The 18,707-nt window shown below is 42.7% G+C and overlaps 1 protein-coding gene across 6 annotated transcripts in view; it reads left to right on the forward strand.

Annotated features, from left to right (window-relative positions):
- Nucleotides 1-18,707, forward strand: part of ASAP1 (ArfGAP with SH3 domain, ankyrin repeat and PH domain 1) — a 219,472-nt gene that overhangs the window by 186,481 nt on the left and 14,284 nt on the right. For 4 of the 6 annotated variants that reach the window (XM_060243208.1, XM_060243205.1, XM_060243206.1 and 1 more), the window contains 8 exons: nucleotides 16-107; nucleotides 2,237-2,423; nucleotides 2,984-3,069; nucleotides 4,976-5,091; nucleotides 6,051-6,118; nucleotides 7,813-7,920; nucleotides 11,298-11,529; nucleotides 16,599-16,769. In XM_060243208.1, the coding sequence (XP_060099191.1) occupies nucleotides 16-107; nucleotides 2,237-2,423; nucleotides 2,984-3,069; nucleotides 4,976-5,091; nucleotides 6,051-6,118; nucleotides 7,813-7,920; nucleotides 11,298-11,529; nucleotides 16,599-16,769 (1,060 nt within the window). The remainder of the gene's footprint in view (nucleotides 1-15; nucleotides 108-2,236; nucleotides 2,424-2,983; nucleotides 3,070-4,975; nucleotides 5,092-6,050; nucleotides 6,119-7,812; nucleotides 7,921-11,297; nucleotides 11,530-16,598; nucleotides 16,770-18,707) is intronic. The other 2 variants (XM_060243209.1, XM_060243210.1) reach the window with 1 other exon arrangement.

An 18,707-nucleotide genomic window follows, 5' to 3' on the forward strand; every position in this document is an offset into this window, starting at 1 on the left:
TTGTTCCTGTCACAGCTGGCCAAGAATATAGGAAACAATAGTTTTAATGAGATTATGGAGGGGAATTTACCAAGTCCTTCTCCAAAGCCTACTCCAACAAGTGATATGTAAGTAATGAAATAAACTTTGTGCAGTAAAAGCTTTGTTACCCGTCAGTCATGAGCAGTGGGTGTTACCAGTTAATTAGATGTTCTGGATACTTGAGCTTGTTACTCTGCCTCACCCTTCTTACATGAAAAAAACAACAGTGACCAAACTCCTTGGAGACTGCCATCATGCCTGGTAGGACTTTTATGCTTCCCCCACAGAGCTACACCATGCAGCAGGCAGGCCAGCAGCAGTTGATGTCAGCTGGCAGCACCAGCTACCAAAAAACTCACAGCATCAAAATGGCTTTCTGGAGAGGAGGGAACAGAGTGCATGTGCCTTAGGATGCAGCTGTACGGCGGCTAGGAAGTAGACAGTGGTCCTCAGGGCAGCATAGTGTTCTGGGTATTCAAGTGCTTGATAACAAAGTTTTTACTATACGTAAAAAAGAAAGAAAAGATTGAAAACAGCTGCCTCTTTTCCTGGATCAAGAGGGACAACATAACATCAAACTTAAAAAAATTAATTTAGCTAGCAAACTTCCGTGTCACATGGCATCCCTCAAGGAATGTAAGGGCTTTTTTTTCCTTCCAGATTTTTTAAAAAATCCCCTAACTGCTAGTTTCACCTGGTTGAAGTCATACTCATGCAATGGGATAAGACTAGATAAACCTTTCAAAAAGAAGTCTCTAAGTAGCATTGATGTCATGATTTTGCCAGATAAGTAGTTTAACCCTGTTACCTGATCAGGAGATGCGTCCTTTTTCATCCTTGAGTGAAGAGGCTTGCTTGAACTATAAAAATACGATTGGCAAGATATTGAGCCATAGAACTTTGATTAGACAAAGAGAAAAGAAAGGATAGGAGATATTAATAGGTGGGTGAAAGTGTGTGTGTGAGAGAGAGAGAGAGGACATCTAGAACCAGCTTAGATACTGCTTTTTGTAGATTGCTATTCCCTTGTAAAATAAGATCCTCATCAGTTCATAGCATCCAGTGAATTCACAGAGCTCAACATATGGCACTAAACCAATTTTTAGACAGTTTTTCTTATGAATGTACTTTCGTCACCTTTGCCAGATTATTTTGACTGTTTGTGTAAAGAAATGGGAAGTCATTTTCAGATATTCATGCAAGACAAACTAGGTTTATAGGCTAACATTTTTACTAGCTAACTAAAAATTCCATTTCTGTATGCTTTCTGCATTGTGTCTCATGATATGAAAAGATTATAGCTATCTGTGCGTGTCTGCTTATGTGCTGAGCCCTGCTTCTGGCTACAGCACCACTTAAATTCAAAGGAACACCTTCTGTTTTTAATTCCAAAGCGACACTGTGGTCTTCTATTGCCTCCAGCCACCACTTAACCTATTTCTGAATTGTTTGTGCCCAAAATGCTTCCAGAGTATGTCTGTCTTAACACCTGTCTTCTGTCACCCTTTCACACATCCCTTCTAGCATTTCCGCACGACGTACAGGCAAGGCAGGACCTGTGGGCTAGCCACATTTCCTAGGTTGCTTGAATATGAGAAATGTTGCTTAGGGCACCATGTCTAAGCCATCTTGTCAAGGTTTTCTTCATTCCTCTAAGGCAGGGGTGGCCAAACTTGCTTAACCTAAGAGCCACGAAGAATAAATTTCAAATGTTTGAGAGCAGCAAGACATGAACGCCAGATGTTCGAGAGCCACGAGGGAGGAAGGGAGGCAAATAGATGGGGGAAGGGAGGGAGAGTGGAAAGAAAGCAACTTTAAATGCCTTCTCCAAGCTGGCCAACAGGGCAGCGGGGGCTTCCAAGAGCCACACAGTATGTGTGGAAGAGCCACATGCGGCTCCCGAGCCACAGTTTGGCCACCCTTGCTCTAAGGGTTTGGATATATACTTCTTTTAAAAAATGAAAATGCTATCAATACTTCTCTTCCATACTCAGGATAGTACTTTCATTTGGTCTCAGTAGCTCGACATTTGCATTTTTAAATGATACAGGGATTGAACATTTTTTCTATGCCTTCTCTTCTTAGTAAAAGCAGAAAAAGAGGGGGCGGGGAAGCACTGACAGATTACCATACTGCTAATTTGTTCTCTGGTAAGTTATTAAGAGCTGCTTGCTGGTGCCCGTGTGATTTCAAACAACGTATTTCTCATTTTCAGGACTGCGCGTAAAGAATTTATTACCGCTAAGTATGTAGATCACAAGTTCTCCAGAAAGACCTGTGCATCTGCAGCAGCTAAATTGAATGAACTACTTGAGGCTATTAAATCCAGGGATTTACTTGCACTAATACAAGTCTATGCAGAAGGGGTAGAGCTAATGGAGCCACTGCTGGAGCCTGGACAGGTAAGTTATCTAAAAAAGTATTAGCAGTTCAGAGAAGGTTTAGAAAGATGTGCCTGAGTTGCATCAGAACAATGCAGCAGTCCAGCTTATCTCAAAGTGGGCTGCTGTTACACTGACCGATTTTCCACTAGCCTTACGGCACTTTCACTCTCCTGTTCTCTGTGGGGCTGCTGCTGGATTTCGCACAAGCTGCCCCGGACCAGTGAGTCGCCCCACCTCTCTTCAAGTTCCCTCCGCAGCAGGCAGGATCCTCTGAAAACCGTTTTCTGTCTGCTGTGGAGGGAACTTGAAAAAGGGTGGGGCAACTCGCCAGCTTGGGGCAACTTGTGCCAGGGAAAAGGAGCAACGAAACCGGAACAAGGTGAGTTGGAAATCGGTCACTGTGTATTCCTTTGTCCAGAAATAATTTACTTTACATTAGGAATGCCTGACTTCCTGAATTTATAACAGTCGGGGAGAGGCGAATAATTCCGTGAGTGTCTTTAGTGTATTCTGTCTGAAACAAGAGCTGTGTTTGTATCATAACTGTTTTGACTAACACTCGCTTGTCTTGTTTCTAGGAGCCAGGTGAAACTGCCCTTCATGTAGCAGTCCGGTCGGCTGACCAGACCTCACTCCATCTCGTTGACTTCCTTGTACAAAACTGGTAAAAATTATTTGCTTATTATTCTATTCCGAATGTGCTGGTTATGTTCCTGACCTAATCTCTCTCTCTGAATGAATTTAAATTTATGTATTTATTTTTTTGTTAACTTGTATTCCACCCTTTCCCATGAACGGGCTCAGGGCGGCGGATAACAGCAAAAATTAAAACAACTAAAAGCTACAAATTAAAACCATAAGAATACAATAAAAACAAGCAGCATATATGTCCATTGGGCACATTCTATAAAACAGTACAGCTGTAGGCCCAAAGATGTAATAATAAATTAAGATAAGATAGCATCATGACAGGCGAGGGAGGCCAAGCCGATGGAATAACAACATCCACTGTCCCAATCAAATATAAGAGGAACTCTGCTAGATCCAGTTTTGTGTAGAGAGAGAGCCAGTTTGGTGTAGTGGTTAAGTGTGCGGACTCTTACCTGGGAGAACCGGGTTTGATTCCCCACTCCTCCACCTGCACCTGCTGGAATGGCCTTGGGTCAGCCGTAGCTCTCATAGACCTTCTTCCCCTGTAGTGGTTAAGTGTGCAGACTCTTATCTGGGAGAACCGGGTCTGATTCCCCACTCCTCCACTTGCACCTGCTGGAATGGCCTTGGGTCAGCCATAGCTATGGTAGGAGTTGTCCTTGAAAAGGCAGCTGCTGTAAGAGCTCTCTCAGCCCCACCCACCTCACAGGGTGTCTGTTGTGGGGGAGGAAAGTAAAGGAGATTGTGAGCCGCTCTCTTGAGATTCGGAGTGGAGGACGAGATATAAATCCAATATCATCATCATCATGTAAGTCTACTGATGGCTATAGCCATGGTGAGTGAGGGGTACCCCCACATTCAGAGGCACTAAAGCTCTGAATCCCAGAGCCAGAAGACAACAACAGGGCTTGGTCTCTGTGACCTGTTGTTGGCTCTCCAGAAGAACTGGTTGGCCACTGTGTGAAACAGGATGCTGGACTAGATGGACCTGCGGTCTGATCCAACAGGGCTTTTCTGATGTTCCTATGTTAAGTAGCAGTTTAGTGTTTTTTTCCCCCCAGCATGCTTCTGAGAGGCTGAAAGATAAAAATTTCCGGAAGTCTTTATGGTCATTTCTGGGTTTGGGTACAATAACCCCCCTGCCTTTCTGCCATTGCGACATCAACAGACCTGGGAAACTTATCTGCAGTTGTGACGTAACTAGAAATTCATGCATGCCTCTTCTCAAATGTGGCAAACAAGAATATTTTCTGTATAATATTCTACCAGGGAGAAGGCCAGAATGGTGGGATGACTTGTACTGCAGAAAAGAGTACGTGTAGGTATCATTACTTTTGTATTTCAGAGGACTCAGATAAGAATAGTGTAGATATCATTGCTCAGGGGACTCAGAGCAGCATCAAAGCTACTGCTGCTGTTTTGTTAGCTGGCCATCCATGTGCAGTTTTCCCATATTCCTTTCTATCTCTGCAGCCCCTTCTAATACCCAGAATGATAATTCCTGTGACTGCAGGATCTGCATGGAGAAGAGTTGCACAGACCAGGGAGCTAGAGCGAGGAGATACCTGCTCCTCAACAAAGCTGTGCTTGTGGAAGGAGGAGGAACAATTTTGTTTCCTTTGTCCTACCTCAGTCAAGCCCTCTGACATGCACAGCGATTCCTCCTTGCAGATCTCACAATCCCAGGACTGGCATTTCTGGGGAGTCTAAAGGAACTGCAGCAACAGAGAGGGAGACATCAGACATCTGCATTCTTTGCACAGATGGTTGATCCAAGTCAATATTTCTTTTTCTTAACTGTTCTTTATAGAGTAAAAGTCCATGTGCATTTGTGACCAAGTGAACTATATGGAACACATAATGTGAAGCTGAATTATCTCTCATTGTGGACTAATACCGTTTTCCCCCTTTGATGTTAGTGGTAACCTGGATAAACAGGCAGCATTGGGAAATACAGTTCTGCACTACTGCAGTATATATAATAAGCCTGAATGTTTGAAACTGCTTTTGAAGGGAAAGCCAACTATTGATATAGGTGAGCGCGTCTGCTTCTTTTGGGATTTTTTTTTTTTAAAAGCAATACAGCAACTTTTTAAAAGGAACATTGTCTTTAAATGGGTACTAGAATTCATTGCAAAAGTGTATGGCTGTGCCATTTAGAGGAAGCATTTTCAACTTGGATCACAAGCCTTGAAGCTCTTAAAAATCTTTCTCGAGTAATTAAAAAATACCTTCTTCCTTAGGGCAAATCTCTCGGTGATTCCTGATCTGAAGGGTTTTTTTATATTTAAAATTCACCTTTGATGATTGAGCTCAGCTATTTTGTCTTTGATGTTAGCTTGTTAAAAGGACCCCCGTTTTGCCCCTGCTTTCCCAAATTGTGAAAATTTAGGGCAACCTCTACAAGGTCAATTTTATGTGTATGTATTTTTTAAACAGCTGTTTTAGAATATTGAGCTTTAAAGTATCCCCCTGAAAATCCATAAATTTGCAGATTTACACATAGAAGAGGAATGGTCAGCAGCACCCCAGTGGTATTTATTCCTGAGACAAAATCAGCATTGTTCCTGAATCCCTGATACTCAGAGCACTCAATTTCTCCCCTAACATCTCTATTCTTCTACGTCCCAAGAAAGACAAATCTCATCTTGTATGCTGCTCTAAACCTATACACTTGCCCTCCTTGATTTTCTTTTTCATTCTGTAAATTGGCCAGCCCAAATGAATGTTCCTTGTCTCTTTGAAACCATAATTTTAATTATGGTAATTTTGTAGCATTTGAATTCTTGTTCAGAAGTTTTATTTCTGAATAACTTGAAGCTGCAAAGAATAAGATAATACAATCAAATTATTCTTGAGGAACATTAGCTTGTTTAGCTATAGTTTGATCTTCATTTAATCATATTGCTTTCAATTGGCTTTTCAGAATACTGAATTTGATTAACATTTTATAGCACAGTTTGAATAATTATTTAACTTATTTAAATGTACTAGTAAACCAAACTGGAGAGACACCTCTGGATGTGGCGAAGCGATTGAAAGCAACTCAGTGTGAAGACTTGGTAAGAAAAAAAATAGTATCGTATTTCCTTATTATCTGTGCTGGGTGATTCATCTTACGGTTCTTGTGTTTTCAGATGTCGGAATTTATGGCTTGCTTTATTTCAGTGGCACAGTCCATTTGATTTATGACTGGTTTTGACATGCTGTAGTGTGTGTCATTTTTATTCTTTATTTTGTATTTCTTTTTGTTGATGTTGGAAGCTGCCGTTATGAATCCATGTGGGTGATAGTGCAGGATATAAATTTATTATGGAAATGTAGGTCAGTTACACACAGGATGCTATTGGGAAGCTGGGTGTCCCCACACTTCCCCACAGCATCACAGTGCTCTCGTGTGCCCACTGGGTTTCCCTCAGTTTTCTGGCAAACTTTCTCACTCCTACCTTGCTGCAGCGTTTTAAGAAATGCTGGAGGTGACTACCACATGGGCAGTCCTCACATCTGTGCCATTTCCTCTCCCTTAGGCCCCAAGGAAGTCATTTTATGTGCTTTTTAAAATCAGCATTTCATATATTGTTATAGCATTATTAACTATCTACTAGTTCCTTGGAACTACCAGTATTGCAAAAAATAAAAAAAAGCAGTTCCTCAGTGGAACAGGCCTCCTCAGGAAGTGGTGGGCTCTCCTTTCTGGAGGTTTTTAAACAGAGGCTAGATGGCCATCTGACAGCAATGAGGAGCCTGTGAATTTAGGGGCAGGTATTTGTGAGTTTCCTGCATTGTGCAGGGGGTTGGACTTAGATGACCTTGGGAAGAGACCCTGGAGGTCCCTTCCAACTCTATAATTCTGTGATTTCGTTGTGGAGATATTGCCTTTCCTCTTATATCTCCGCAGCAAAAGGGGCTGCAGACTTCTTTGTTTAAATCAAATGTAGGAATTCAAAGGACCTAGTCATTACAATGTTATGTCAGTTACAATGATATGTCAGTTGCCAATTTAAACAAAAAGAGAGCGAGAGAAAGCCCCCAGTGACATGGGGTGGCTGCCCTGGGGGACTGGGGCAGGAACATATGAGAATACAGAGGCCCCATTGCTGTTGCACTATATCAATGACCACAGTAGCTCCCAAGCACATCCCCATGTAGAAAACCCCACGCATGATATAGTTGTGGGATTAAAATGATACCGATATCTAATTGGCAGGGCAATTCTGTATAGAATCTGTATAGAATCTGTTTTTCCATACTACTCCCAAGGGCCCACTGACTCAGCTGAATGTCAGGAAGCAAAACAGCTATAATAAGAAGGGGTGCAGCTTTGCTCCCAGCATTTAGGATTCAACCCTTGTATACCTAGCACCAAAATACAGAATCCTGAATTTTTATTTGAAAAAGAGCATGAGGACTCTTAGGTAGTGGCCACCTGTCGTGTTTTAGTCAGACAGCATTTTCGCAACTCATATATTCCCCACCCCAGTGCTCCATGAAACTTTCGTTTACCACCACCACCCTTGGCAACAAAGAGCTTCCCTGTTTTCCCAAAGTGCTACTCTTGCAAGGAAAGAAGTTAGCTTTCTTTCTTTTTTTATAGAGGCTAAGATGTTTCAATATAAGGTTTATTCGTAGAATTACCTAGATGGACACTCTAGACCTCTTGTGTACAGCCAGGTGACCCATACATTAAATGTGGGGAAATGAAGTAAGTTTTTCCTTTAAGATGCAAGATTCACATTTCCAAGTTATGTCTTTTCAGCTTTCTCAGGCCAAAGCCGGAAAGCTAAACCCACATGTACATGTAGAGTATGAGTGGAATCTTCGGCAGGAAGAAATTGATGAAAGTGATGATGACTTGGATGACAAGGTAAAGAGGAGCTTTGGGTGACCGTTTTCCATCTTGGATTTGTAGTAGTGCCTTTGCACCTTCCGTGCCTCCGTCTTTGCACCTTGGCCTCTGAAGCTTAGGAGAGCTGCTGCTTTGGCCTACAGATGTAGCACTTGTATTGTGGTTTTAGAAGGAAGTCAGACATGTCCTTCTTAGGGCCAAACTAGATGATTCCATGACTCTAGGTCTGCTATTGTAGAGCCTGTTTCACTTTTAAAGTTGCAGTAGCGGGGAGTCCCAGTGGAGACAGCATCGAGGGAACGAGCTGAAACACTGGGGCAAGATTTAAAAGTTTTTAAAAGGCTCTAAAGTGGCGCCATATGCCCTCGGTGGACACAGGGGCATGGTATTGTCTAGTTTCGCCTGTAGAATGTAATTAATGGTAGATAAATGCCCCAATGCATTGATAGTCCTGAATGGCAGTAGGCTACACGCATGCACCTATGGCTGAATGTCTCCAAATGCATTTATGGCTGAATGTCTCCAAATGCCTGCCAGTACAACAGATGATTGGTGCTAAATGGTAGAATGGGGTGGTGGGGACAAAAGGAGAAAGTTCAGAAACAGGAATTGAGCTTAAAAAAATGTAGAGATTGGATTGGATTGAAGTCATTAAATTGCTAACATATTCAAAGAACAATAATAACTGGGGTTAAGCAGCTCTGTGTGCCTAATTGTGTCAGATGTATTGTTCCTTAGTGTTTATACATTGGTGATTCATGTTAATGTTTTTGTTCCGGAGAGCCTTTGAATGCCTGAATGGAATGACAATTCCTTGCGTGCTTTAAAATGTTCGTTTAATGTTATGCCATGTCACTGCATGGTTTTGTGGATTGTAAACTACTTAAGATGCTGTGTTAAGTAGTAAGGTGATGTGTCAATACTAAATGTCATATGTGTAATCCGCCTTGACTCCCTGTGAGAAAGGCTGACTGTAAATAATATGCAAACATCCATTCAGGGATTACACAGAGATTGTGAGAGCAAACAATAAATGGTCTTAATCCACCAGGTGCTTCTTGAAGTCCCGTAGTTTGCACGGTGGCATGTACACTGAATAAGAACGGGCATAACGTGTTCATCTTTGTGTCTTCTGTGCAGGCACATGTGGGACTGACTGACAGCAAGCCTGCCATGGAGTTTTCTAGAACAGTTGAGTGCTCCTACTCCCCTTGACACAACAGAGCTACAGGTTCTGTTCCCACCCAAATGATCATGTGATATGGGGTGGAAGGAGCATTCTTCCCTCAGTCCTTTTTCTGCCACTGTTGAAGTAGGACCTACTACAGCTTTGAACGATCTCTTCAGACAATTTCTGTCGAAATTGTATGTTTTTGTCACAAACTATTTTTTTTTTTTAAAAAATATCACAGGTGGCAGCTTTTTAAGAAATGCCACAATTGTGGCACAAAATGACAGCTATTAGCAGTGCCTCACATGCTTGGGGGAAGGGCACAATACATCCTCTTGTAAGGCATGCAGCCTCTTCACCCCTAAAGCACAAACATCCTCAGCAGTCTTTCAGTGCAGCCTTGACATCAGAAAAATCTGCAGAGCTGCAACTCGGTCTTCTCCATTGACGTTCATCAAACACTAAACTCTTGCTGTACATTCTAGGAGAGAAGCAGCTGTTGGGAAAGCAGCGTTGCAATCACTGTTCTGTTAACCGGCCCGCACCCACCCCCATGGTAAGTGAGCTTGCTATTCTCCCCTGTGGGACTGCACAGAAGACACGAAGATGAAAACATGGTTGCATTCACCTGTAACTGATGTTCATTGAGTGTCTTCTGTGCAGACACACATTCCTCCCTCCTTCCCCGCTGTGGACCATACTCAGTATTCATAATCTCTACAGTGGCAGAAAGAGGACTAAGGAAAGAATGCTCCATCCACCCCTCGTCACTTGGCCATTTGGGCGAGAACAGAGCCTGTAGCTCTGTTGTACCGAGGGGAAGGGGAGCACTCAACTGTAAAATCCTAAAAGCTTGTAGAAGATTTCTCTGCAGCAGGCTTGCTCTCAAGCAGTCTCATGTGTGATCGCACAGGAGACACAATTACAGGTGAGTGCAACCATGTTTTATTTAGATTTTCTGAATTTTGGCTATTCAGTGGGTGTTTACTCCTTTACAAAATCAGAGAACAAATTGTGTAATCTTGATCACTGTTAATTAATTGTTGGGCCCTGACCTGGATAGCGCAGGCTTGCCAAATCTCGTCAGATTTTGGAAGGTAAGCAGAGTCGGTCCTAGATAGTATTTGGATGGGAAACCACCAAGGAGTACTAGGGTCATGTCACGGAGGCAGGCAGTGGCAAACTACCTCTGAATGTCTCTTGCCTTGAAAGCTCTTTGGGGTTGCCATAAGTCAGCTCTGGCTTGATGGAGTGTTCCACCCCCAAATAATTGCCAGATTCTCTCTACCCTAAGTCAATCCCTGTCTTAGAATTGTCTTTCTTGGATGTGGTGGTATCATTCTGTGCAGCTTCACAGCTCTGTCACATCTATACATCCATCTCAAAAAGTGGCTTTCTAAGAGCATGACTCCATAATTAAATGGAATGCTAATAGAACAGCACCAGTGCCGTTTTCTTTCTAAAGAAGAGGAACTTTGGGGGACACTTTGACAGGAGAATTACCGGGGAGGGGTACTTACATTCCATAGAACTCTTAATACATATTTTGGAAGACAGGTGGGAAAAGCTGTTTCTCTAATCTTTCTCCCCCACCCCTCAAGACTTCCTCACCACAAAGTGTGATGTAGCTGAGTAATGTATAAAATTGTCTTCCCTGTCTTAAAAATGCATGTGACTCCCAATGTGCTCATCAGTCTCTCGTAGATTTAGGAATCTCCCCGATTCATTTTGCGGCCAGTATCAGATTTGCATGCATCCTGTAAAGCTACTTCCGCCGTTGGACGACAAAGCTCTTGAGCACGTCAGAGGCATGGGCACATGTTGGTGTGTTCAAGAATACGGCTTCCAAATTGGACCGTTTCCTCTTTGAATAATCATGAGGGAACTACAGCGCTCGAAGGCTTGGAACTTGCGGAACATTTTCTCTGAAAGAAGATGTTTCCATCAGTGAAGCATGCCTTCTTCACCTCTCACTGCATGTCGGAATGCCTCCTGAAATGTCGCTTGGAGGAGGGGGGTGCACAGAGGAGCCCCAGGAACAGCAAAAATGGGGAGTTGGGAGTCTGTAGGAAGGAAGGGAACCAGCAAAAATCCCCCCCCCTTCCACTCAGGGAAGTCCTGTGTAGGATCCAATCCAAAATTCTTCGTTAATGCTCATTTCTGTTTCAGTTATTTTCAGTGGAACCACCTAGCACATATTTATAACTGTTACATCTTTCCGCAGCCCAGTCCGATAAAGAAGGAACGCTCTCCGAGACCCCAGAGCTTTTGCCATTCTTCTAGTATTTCCCCCCAAGACAAAATGGCTCTTCCTGGCCTCAGCACTCCGAGAGACAAACAGAGACTCTCCTATGGAGCTTTCCCCAATCAGATTTTTGTCTCTGCAAGCATGGACTCGGCCACTTCTCCCACTGCAGCTGATGCCCCTCCGCTGCCTCCCAGAAACGCTGGCAAAGGTATGTCGCTAAGTATTCGTAAGCATTTGTTGTTCTCTACCATGACGGGCTATTTTTTTTTCCTCCTCACTTCTACAAATGTTCAGCGTGATTTAGCTTTCTGAAATACCGTGTTTGTCACCGCTCAAACTGAAACACTTAGATTTGTCAGCTCATGCAATAACTAGTAAGAAAATCCATCTGAAATATTTTTGAGGCAAAAAGCATGCAGTTCTTTGTATTTCTCGGGGGTTATGTGTGTGTGTTTGTTTTACAGTTTTGCCTTTTAATAAGAAAATTGACAATAAACAAAAATCCAGGTTGTGAGAACTAAATGTTGCATGCTGTGCTGTCGGTTGGTGCTTCATAAATTACTGCGGAGAAGAGTTCAGAGCATCGGGAGAAGGCTACAGGATGACTCTCGTGCCTTTAGCAAATATGAAGGAAAAATACAGCTACAGTTCTTGAACACTTTAGCAAATTGTCCTGCAATGTATCTGGCTTCTTCTCACCATTCCACCAGAATAGCTTCCTTGTCATCAAAAAGGATTTGTGAGTTCGGGGGGGTGGGGATTGTGTATTTACTGCAAAATGTATCTGACCAAGGGAGCTTTGGCTTGTGAAAGCTTCTACCCTGGAAATCTTCCTGGTCTCTAAGGTGCTACTGGACTTGAATCTTGCTCTCTTACTGCAGACCACCATAGCTACCCCTGTGAAACAATGGCTTAGGGGGGAACTCTACCTGCCTGCTGCTCTTCTCCAGCCAGGGTCATCTGCATTTTTTTTGTATCCTTCTTTGGTCGGTAAAATGAGTACCCAGCTTGCTAGGGGTAAAGTGTAGACGACTGGGGAAAGCAATGGCAAACTCACCCGTAAAAAGTTTGTCGTGAAAACGTCGTGATACGATGTCACCCCAGAGTCGGAAATGAATGGTGCTTGCACAGGGGTCTACCTTTTTTTTTTCCTTTAAAGTCTAGTGCAGCAAAACTGGCTAAAACATTGTGCCTTTCTGCTCAATCAGGATTTAAGACAATAAATATGCATTCCCCCCCCCCCTTTCACTTAAGATACATTCTGTTATGAGGGTATTCTGTTTATTCATTACTTGGCTTGTGGCTGCTGGGTGACATCAGCTCCGCCCCCCTGCCCCGATTGTGCATTTCACAATTGCTGCATGTAATGTTGTACAAAATTCACAGGCCCTATTAGATATTGTGACCGTCTCTCCCAGTCTAGTCCTTACAGAGGATATAGTGGTCTTTAACTATCCCCTTTTAAAGATTATGGATCCTCAGTTCATTTGGCCTTTTTTTTTAAAAGCCAGCATCTCATAGTTTGTGTAAAGAATAACTTAAGAAAGGTTACACTGCTGCTGCGCCAGCAGATAAAGGTGTGAAACCTGCTGAGCATTATCCATGTATGTGCATTGGCTGTCATGAAGATCAAGTCTCCTAGTCCATGGACTACAAAGTGAGATCAGATACACAGGAGAATGGTGCCACTAGAGCACATAGACACTGCATCAAGACTCGGTAGCTGAGCATTCTCTCTAGATAATGCAGCCAAAACTAGGCCTGAGCTAAGAAGGGTGCAGGGCAGTATCACTTTTCAGCAGTCGCAGAAAGCATACATACCGCTTTCAGTGTGTGTATGGGGAGGGTCCCTAGTGATTGTCTGTTCAGGAGGCATCCTGAATTGGTGCAATTCACTTTCAGTAACATTGGCAGGTAACCCAATCTGGTTATGTAGTGTTAGGACACCATCCCATTCCAACATGACTGGGATGGCCCGCATGACCCGGCATTGCCTTTGTTCTAATGTACTCAGTGGTAGTTAAATATTGCATCTGACTGGGATGCCTAGCATTGTGACATTATCCCATTCACTTCATTATCCCCAACTAGCTGGGATCATTATCTGAGTGACAAGAAAGAAGTAATGAGAATGGGGAGAAATGGCACCAAAGTAGTAGGAAATAGCAGGAGTGGAATTCTAGCAGGAGCTCCTTTGCCTATTAGGCCACACACCCCTGATGTAGCCATTCCTCTAAGAGCTTACAAGGCTGTTTTTTGTAAGCTCTTGGAGGACTGGCTACATCAGGGGTGTGTGGCCCAATATGCAAAGGAACTCCTGCTACAATTCCACCCCTGGGAAATAATATAAACAAACATTCACACAGTTCAGGATGTATGTGGTTGAGGTTTTTGCTGTTGTTTGGGTTTTATTTTGCTTTTTTCAAAACATTTCAGGTCTTTTGAGGACACTACAGTCAAAAATCAAAATGCCAGAACTTTCAGCACAGCTCCAGCTATATTGCTTTGTTATCTCAAAGAGTTTCCCTTAAGATATTCTGTGGGCCAAATTTGTGATATGAACAAATGGCATTTAATGAGATTTGTTAGGAACAAATGGCATTTAATGAGATTTGTTTAGAAATTAGGTTTCTAACATGCAGAGTTCTGCAATACTGCACAGAGGTGGAAGCTGTACAGGTCTCTTTTGAAGTATCAGTGAACAACTTATATTTCCTCAAGCTCCGTTTTGAACCCCACAGATGCTGTTAAAGTGCTATTTTTAACAAAATCCTTTTTTCTTCTGGTACTAGAGATGTTATTAACAGGAATTATGGTTCCATTATATCTTGTTTATTTGTGTGTGTTTATTCTGTTTCCCACTGAGACCTCTGCACTGGATGATAAAGGCCCTGCATAGTATTTACTGATGAAGTATAGGCCCTCTTAATTAATTCTGATTCAGCACCACCTATGCTAAAATACAGTAAACTCCTAGGTTTCAAAAGCCTGAAATTAGTGCACTATGTTTGGTAGGTGTATCGTAGGGGAACACATCAATATTATCTAGTAGGAAAGTTTATTTTACAATTTAGATAGCATTGTCTTCAACACTGAATATGCAGTCATCTCTGCGAAAGGTTTTCAGTTACTATTTTCACACCCTGAATCAAGTTATGCTCAGAACACGTTCTCAGTGTTTTTCTTACACTGGTTTTTTTTTTATTTGAACGTTTTTGGTAAATTCCTTCATTAGTTTTAATAGGGGAGTATTTGCCAGCACTACTGGATTCTTCCCAACTGTGCCCACTTAATTAATCTAAAGAACTGCATCCTGGTGTCTCTGTCTGCCCACCTATAAAGCAGATGCATTGGTAAAGTTAACAAATGTTACGGAAACGTGAGTCCCAAAACAATTGCCTTGTTTTGAGATAACTAGTAAAATGTGATCACATTCAGCTTATTTTAATTAACTCGGCACTGGCAATTTTTCACATTTTACATGAACTATTTTAGAGTTTTATGCAACACAGTAAAAATACGATTTACAGATTGCAGTAAGGCTTGGTTAACTGCACTTGCATGAGCATTGTCTGAGTGCTTATACAGATTAAGGATGAGCTAGCCAGAAGACTTAATGCAGAGATTCTGTTGAAGCATACAGCGACTAGAAGACGGCAGATTTATACCCCACCCTTCTTTCTGAATCTGCAGTTCCTGGTACCAGAGATGCCGTTAGTTCCTCTTTTTCTGCTAGAACAGGGAAAGGGGATTTCATTCATGACCAATTTTCCTCTGAAATCTATTTGCTGATCTAATACTGCGCTTATGTATGCTGGTAAATATTTTCTTTTCAGTTAATCTTTTTTGACTTTGGAGGTTGGCTCTCAGTCTCTATACCACCTAGAATCCTCACTGTTTGGACACGCTAATGCAAGAGGGGTCCCAGGTTGGGAGGAAAGCAGTCTGTGTGCAAGGGAGCCCCAAAGTTGTAATTGGTCCCCATGGTAACCAGTCTCTGGGTAGCAGGACTCCCCGAGCCCAGGCCTCAAAACTAGGAAGGGGAACTGGGATTCTTGTTAATCCCATTGGGAAATCCCTAAAGAGAGGCAGTTTTTGTGTAGTGGGTTAAGTGTGCGGACTCTTATCTGGGAGAACCAGGTTTGATTCCCCACTCCTCCACTTTCAGCTGCTGGAATGGCCTTGGGTTAGCCATAGCTCTCGCAAGAGTTGTCCTTGAAAGGGCAGCCGCTGTGAGAGCTCTCTCAGCCCCACCCACCTCACAGGGTGTCTGTTGTGGGGGGAGAAGATATAGGCGATTGTAAGCTGCTCTGTGTCTCTGATTCAGAGAGAAGGGTGGGGTATAAATCTGCAGTCTTCTAAAACGAACAGGTGGCGGCAATGAGTACTCTGGTGGAAGGAAGCCGTAAACCCAAGGGTGAGTGAGCAGCAGCAGTGGTCTGCAAGTCAAAGCCGGCCTGTTCCATCACCGTGATGATGCTAACCCTTTGAATTTATATAGTGTGTTCAGATTGCTTCATAAAGTTAACTGTATATTTCTTACAATAATCCTGTAAAGTGAGTTTGCATTTTTAGCGTTGGGTTTTAGATGGGGAGGCGAGGCTAGGAGAGTGTGGATCCTCTGTGTCCAAGATCTGTTTTGTTTGATGCAAAGGGAATTCTAATACGCTTCCCCATCCATCCCTTCCTGTGCCATACTTTGAACGAACTGTGAACTATTTATTACAAACGATTGCAAGTGAGAGATGTGGGCAGTGGCCTTCCTAAATAATGTTTTTATAAATGAAAACTGCAAACATGTAATAAATCGGCAATTATGGAATCTGCCAGATTTGTTACACAGAAAGCTATCTCAGATAATATTTTATTTCATCGGCGGTGTGTTCTATAGATAGCAGCTTCCAAGCCGCAGCTGTTCTGTCCCATGTAATTTTAAATTTGTAAAGATTAAGTAATTTAAGCTTCTTGCTGTGTCTAAATACTAAGCTCTAGTGCTTGCTTGCAGTCGCTTCGACCCGCATGCGTGTGTGTGTGTGGCATTCAAGTCACACTGCTTGCGTAGTCAGAAAGGCAAAAGACCTTGCTGTTGATTTCAGGAGTGGTGTTGATTGTTTTTTGTACCGAAATTTGGAATGGCTTGCTTTTTTGTTTTGTTTTGTTTTCAGTGCTTTGCCATGCTTTACTGTGGTCTGGGTTTTTTTTTTTTCATTCCTTCCGTGCTGCTTTGGTGTTAACTCATCCTTGTGTTGGTAAGCAGCTGTTTGTTTGGTTTTACAGGTGCGCCTGGCCCACCTTCAACCCTCCCTTTAGGCACTCAAACCACTAGCGGCAGCTCCACCCTGTCTAAGAAGAGGCCCCCTCCCCCACCCCCCGGACACAAAAGAACCCTCTCTGACCCACCAAGCCCACTACCTCATGGACCCCAGAATAAGGGCCAAATTCCTTGGGGTGAGTTTGAAAACACTTCGGAAGGAGAACTTGGAGAGGTGTATAAATATATATATGTGTGTATGTGTGTGCATAGATAGATATTGTTATGTAGATCATTCTTGTTCGTGGTGCGTGTATATATGGATATCATGAATAGCCTCAGCTCAGTTCCGATTTCACACCGGAGGCCACTGCAAATAGAGCACGGAGTATTCAGCACACTGGAAGTGAAGACAGACAAGCGGATCTAAACCATGGTTTGACCGTAAACTAGGGCTATAGAACGGAAGATGTAGAAGCAAGCAGGAGTCAAGCGAACCTTTAAGACCAATAAAGTTTTATTCAAAACGTGAGTTCAACTTTGTTGGTCTTAAAGGGGCACTGGGCTCCTACTTTGTTCTACTTTGTTCTACACGGCTGCCTACTTGCATCTGTCAGAACGGAAGATGGTTTGGCTTCCATTTAAATCGAACCAACGGCTGCTAATTAATAAATTGCTCATTCCACCTGACAAACCTGCTGGCTTTCTGTGCTAGTCCAGAGAATGTCCCATTTGTTTCTGCCGGTGGTAAGACATAGAAGGAAATCATGTATCTGTGCAGCAGAATTTTGGTAGCATAGCTTTGTTTAGTTGGATGTTGAATTTTCTGTTTGTAATATGGGAAGTTCAGCCAGTCTGCAAAGAGTTGTAAATCTTCACATGAGCCTTCTTGAGGTTCCCCCAAGTCTACAGAGATGTAAATACCCACATGAACCTTCTTGAGGCATTCCTAATAAGTATTTTGAAGGTGAGTGAGGGAGTGCGGCTCTCTTGAGCCATCTGCCCCTTCCTTACTGCATCATCACTGTCTCATGTCTGCTGAAAATGTCCCAAGTTTCATGGTAGAGAGCAAGTTGTAGAAGACAGCAGAATTTTTTTCTGTGCTTTTCACCAAAGAAATCCCTTGGCTTCCGAAGCCTACCATTGGTTAAATTCCTTGGGGAAAACGTGATGCTTTTTTGAACCCAAATTGGCCTTGTAGGACAATTCTTAAACAATTTTTACCTCTCTGCAAGTGCACCAAGGCCTGTAGGTTACTTGACTCCAGTCTTCAATAAACCAAACAAAAAAAAAAGGTCCAGTTAGACTTAGTGAAAAGGATCAGGCTTCTCTGAAGAATGAAATATAATCCTCTGCTTGACTGGTACTCGGCATTTTGGGAAATGGCACAAGGGTTGGCATCACAGCTCTGAAGTAGGTGTAAGATGTTATCATGAAACAAGCAGAGGCTTACAGATCTAAATTAGTGTTTTAACCTCCGCGCGTCAGCTGACGAGCAACAATCATACACACCCAAGCAAGTTTATGATGAATCAAATGTAGAATTTAAAGAAATGAAATGTTAGCAGCAGGGAAGATGGAAAATTACCTCTGACTCACTCTTCAATTAAATACTTCGGGCCAAACTGAGTAATCTTTTACAAAGGTGGCAGGTAACAATGTTCCTCTGACTCATCTCAGATGTTACAGGCATCTTGGGGCAGAGCTAGCAACACCATTTGAAGCATGTTCTCCCCCCCGCCCCCCGCTTATTTCCAGCTGTCATAAGCCCAGCCAAATAGCCTAATGTGACTTAGTTGGTTTTTTTTTAAAGATGTTAGTAAGCCATCCGCTGTTGTATGACAAATGGAAATGCCTGTAGTCAGCCTTTATTCACCATTTTTGTTGGGCTTCTGTTTTTTTTATTTTCACATTTGTGTGCTGCTTCTGATTCGAAAACTTAAGTGGTTGCGTATCTGTCGAGAGAGCTCTGGAGGTTTTTGTTGGCTTTAAAATGAAGTGAGAATTGCCATTGCACTAATGTTGTGCTCTCACTCCCACCCTCCAATGAAATTGTCCCCACTTAATTTGCTTTTAAATATTTGGGTGGGCGGCTAAGACTGCTGCTTTCCTTTCCTTAGATCAGATTTCATGTG

Source organism: Heteronotia binoei, chromosome 7 (assembly GCF_032191835.1).
Source record: "Heteronotia binoei isolate CCM8104 ecotype False Entrance Well chromosome 7, APGP_CSIRO_Hbin_v1, whole genome shotgun sequence".
Classification (NCBI taxonomy): Eukaryota; Metazoa; Chordata; class Lepidosauria; order Squamata; family Gekkonidae; genus Heteronotia; species Heteronotia binoei.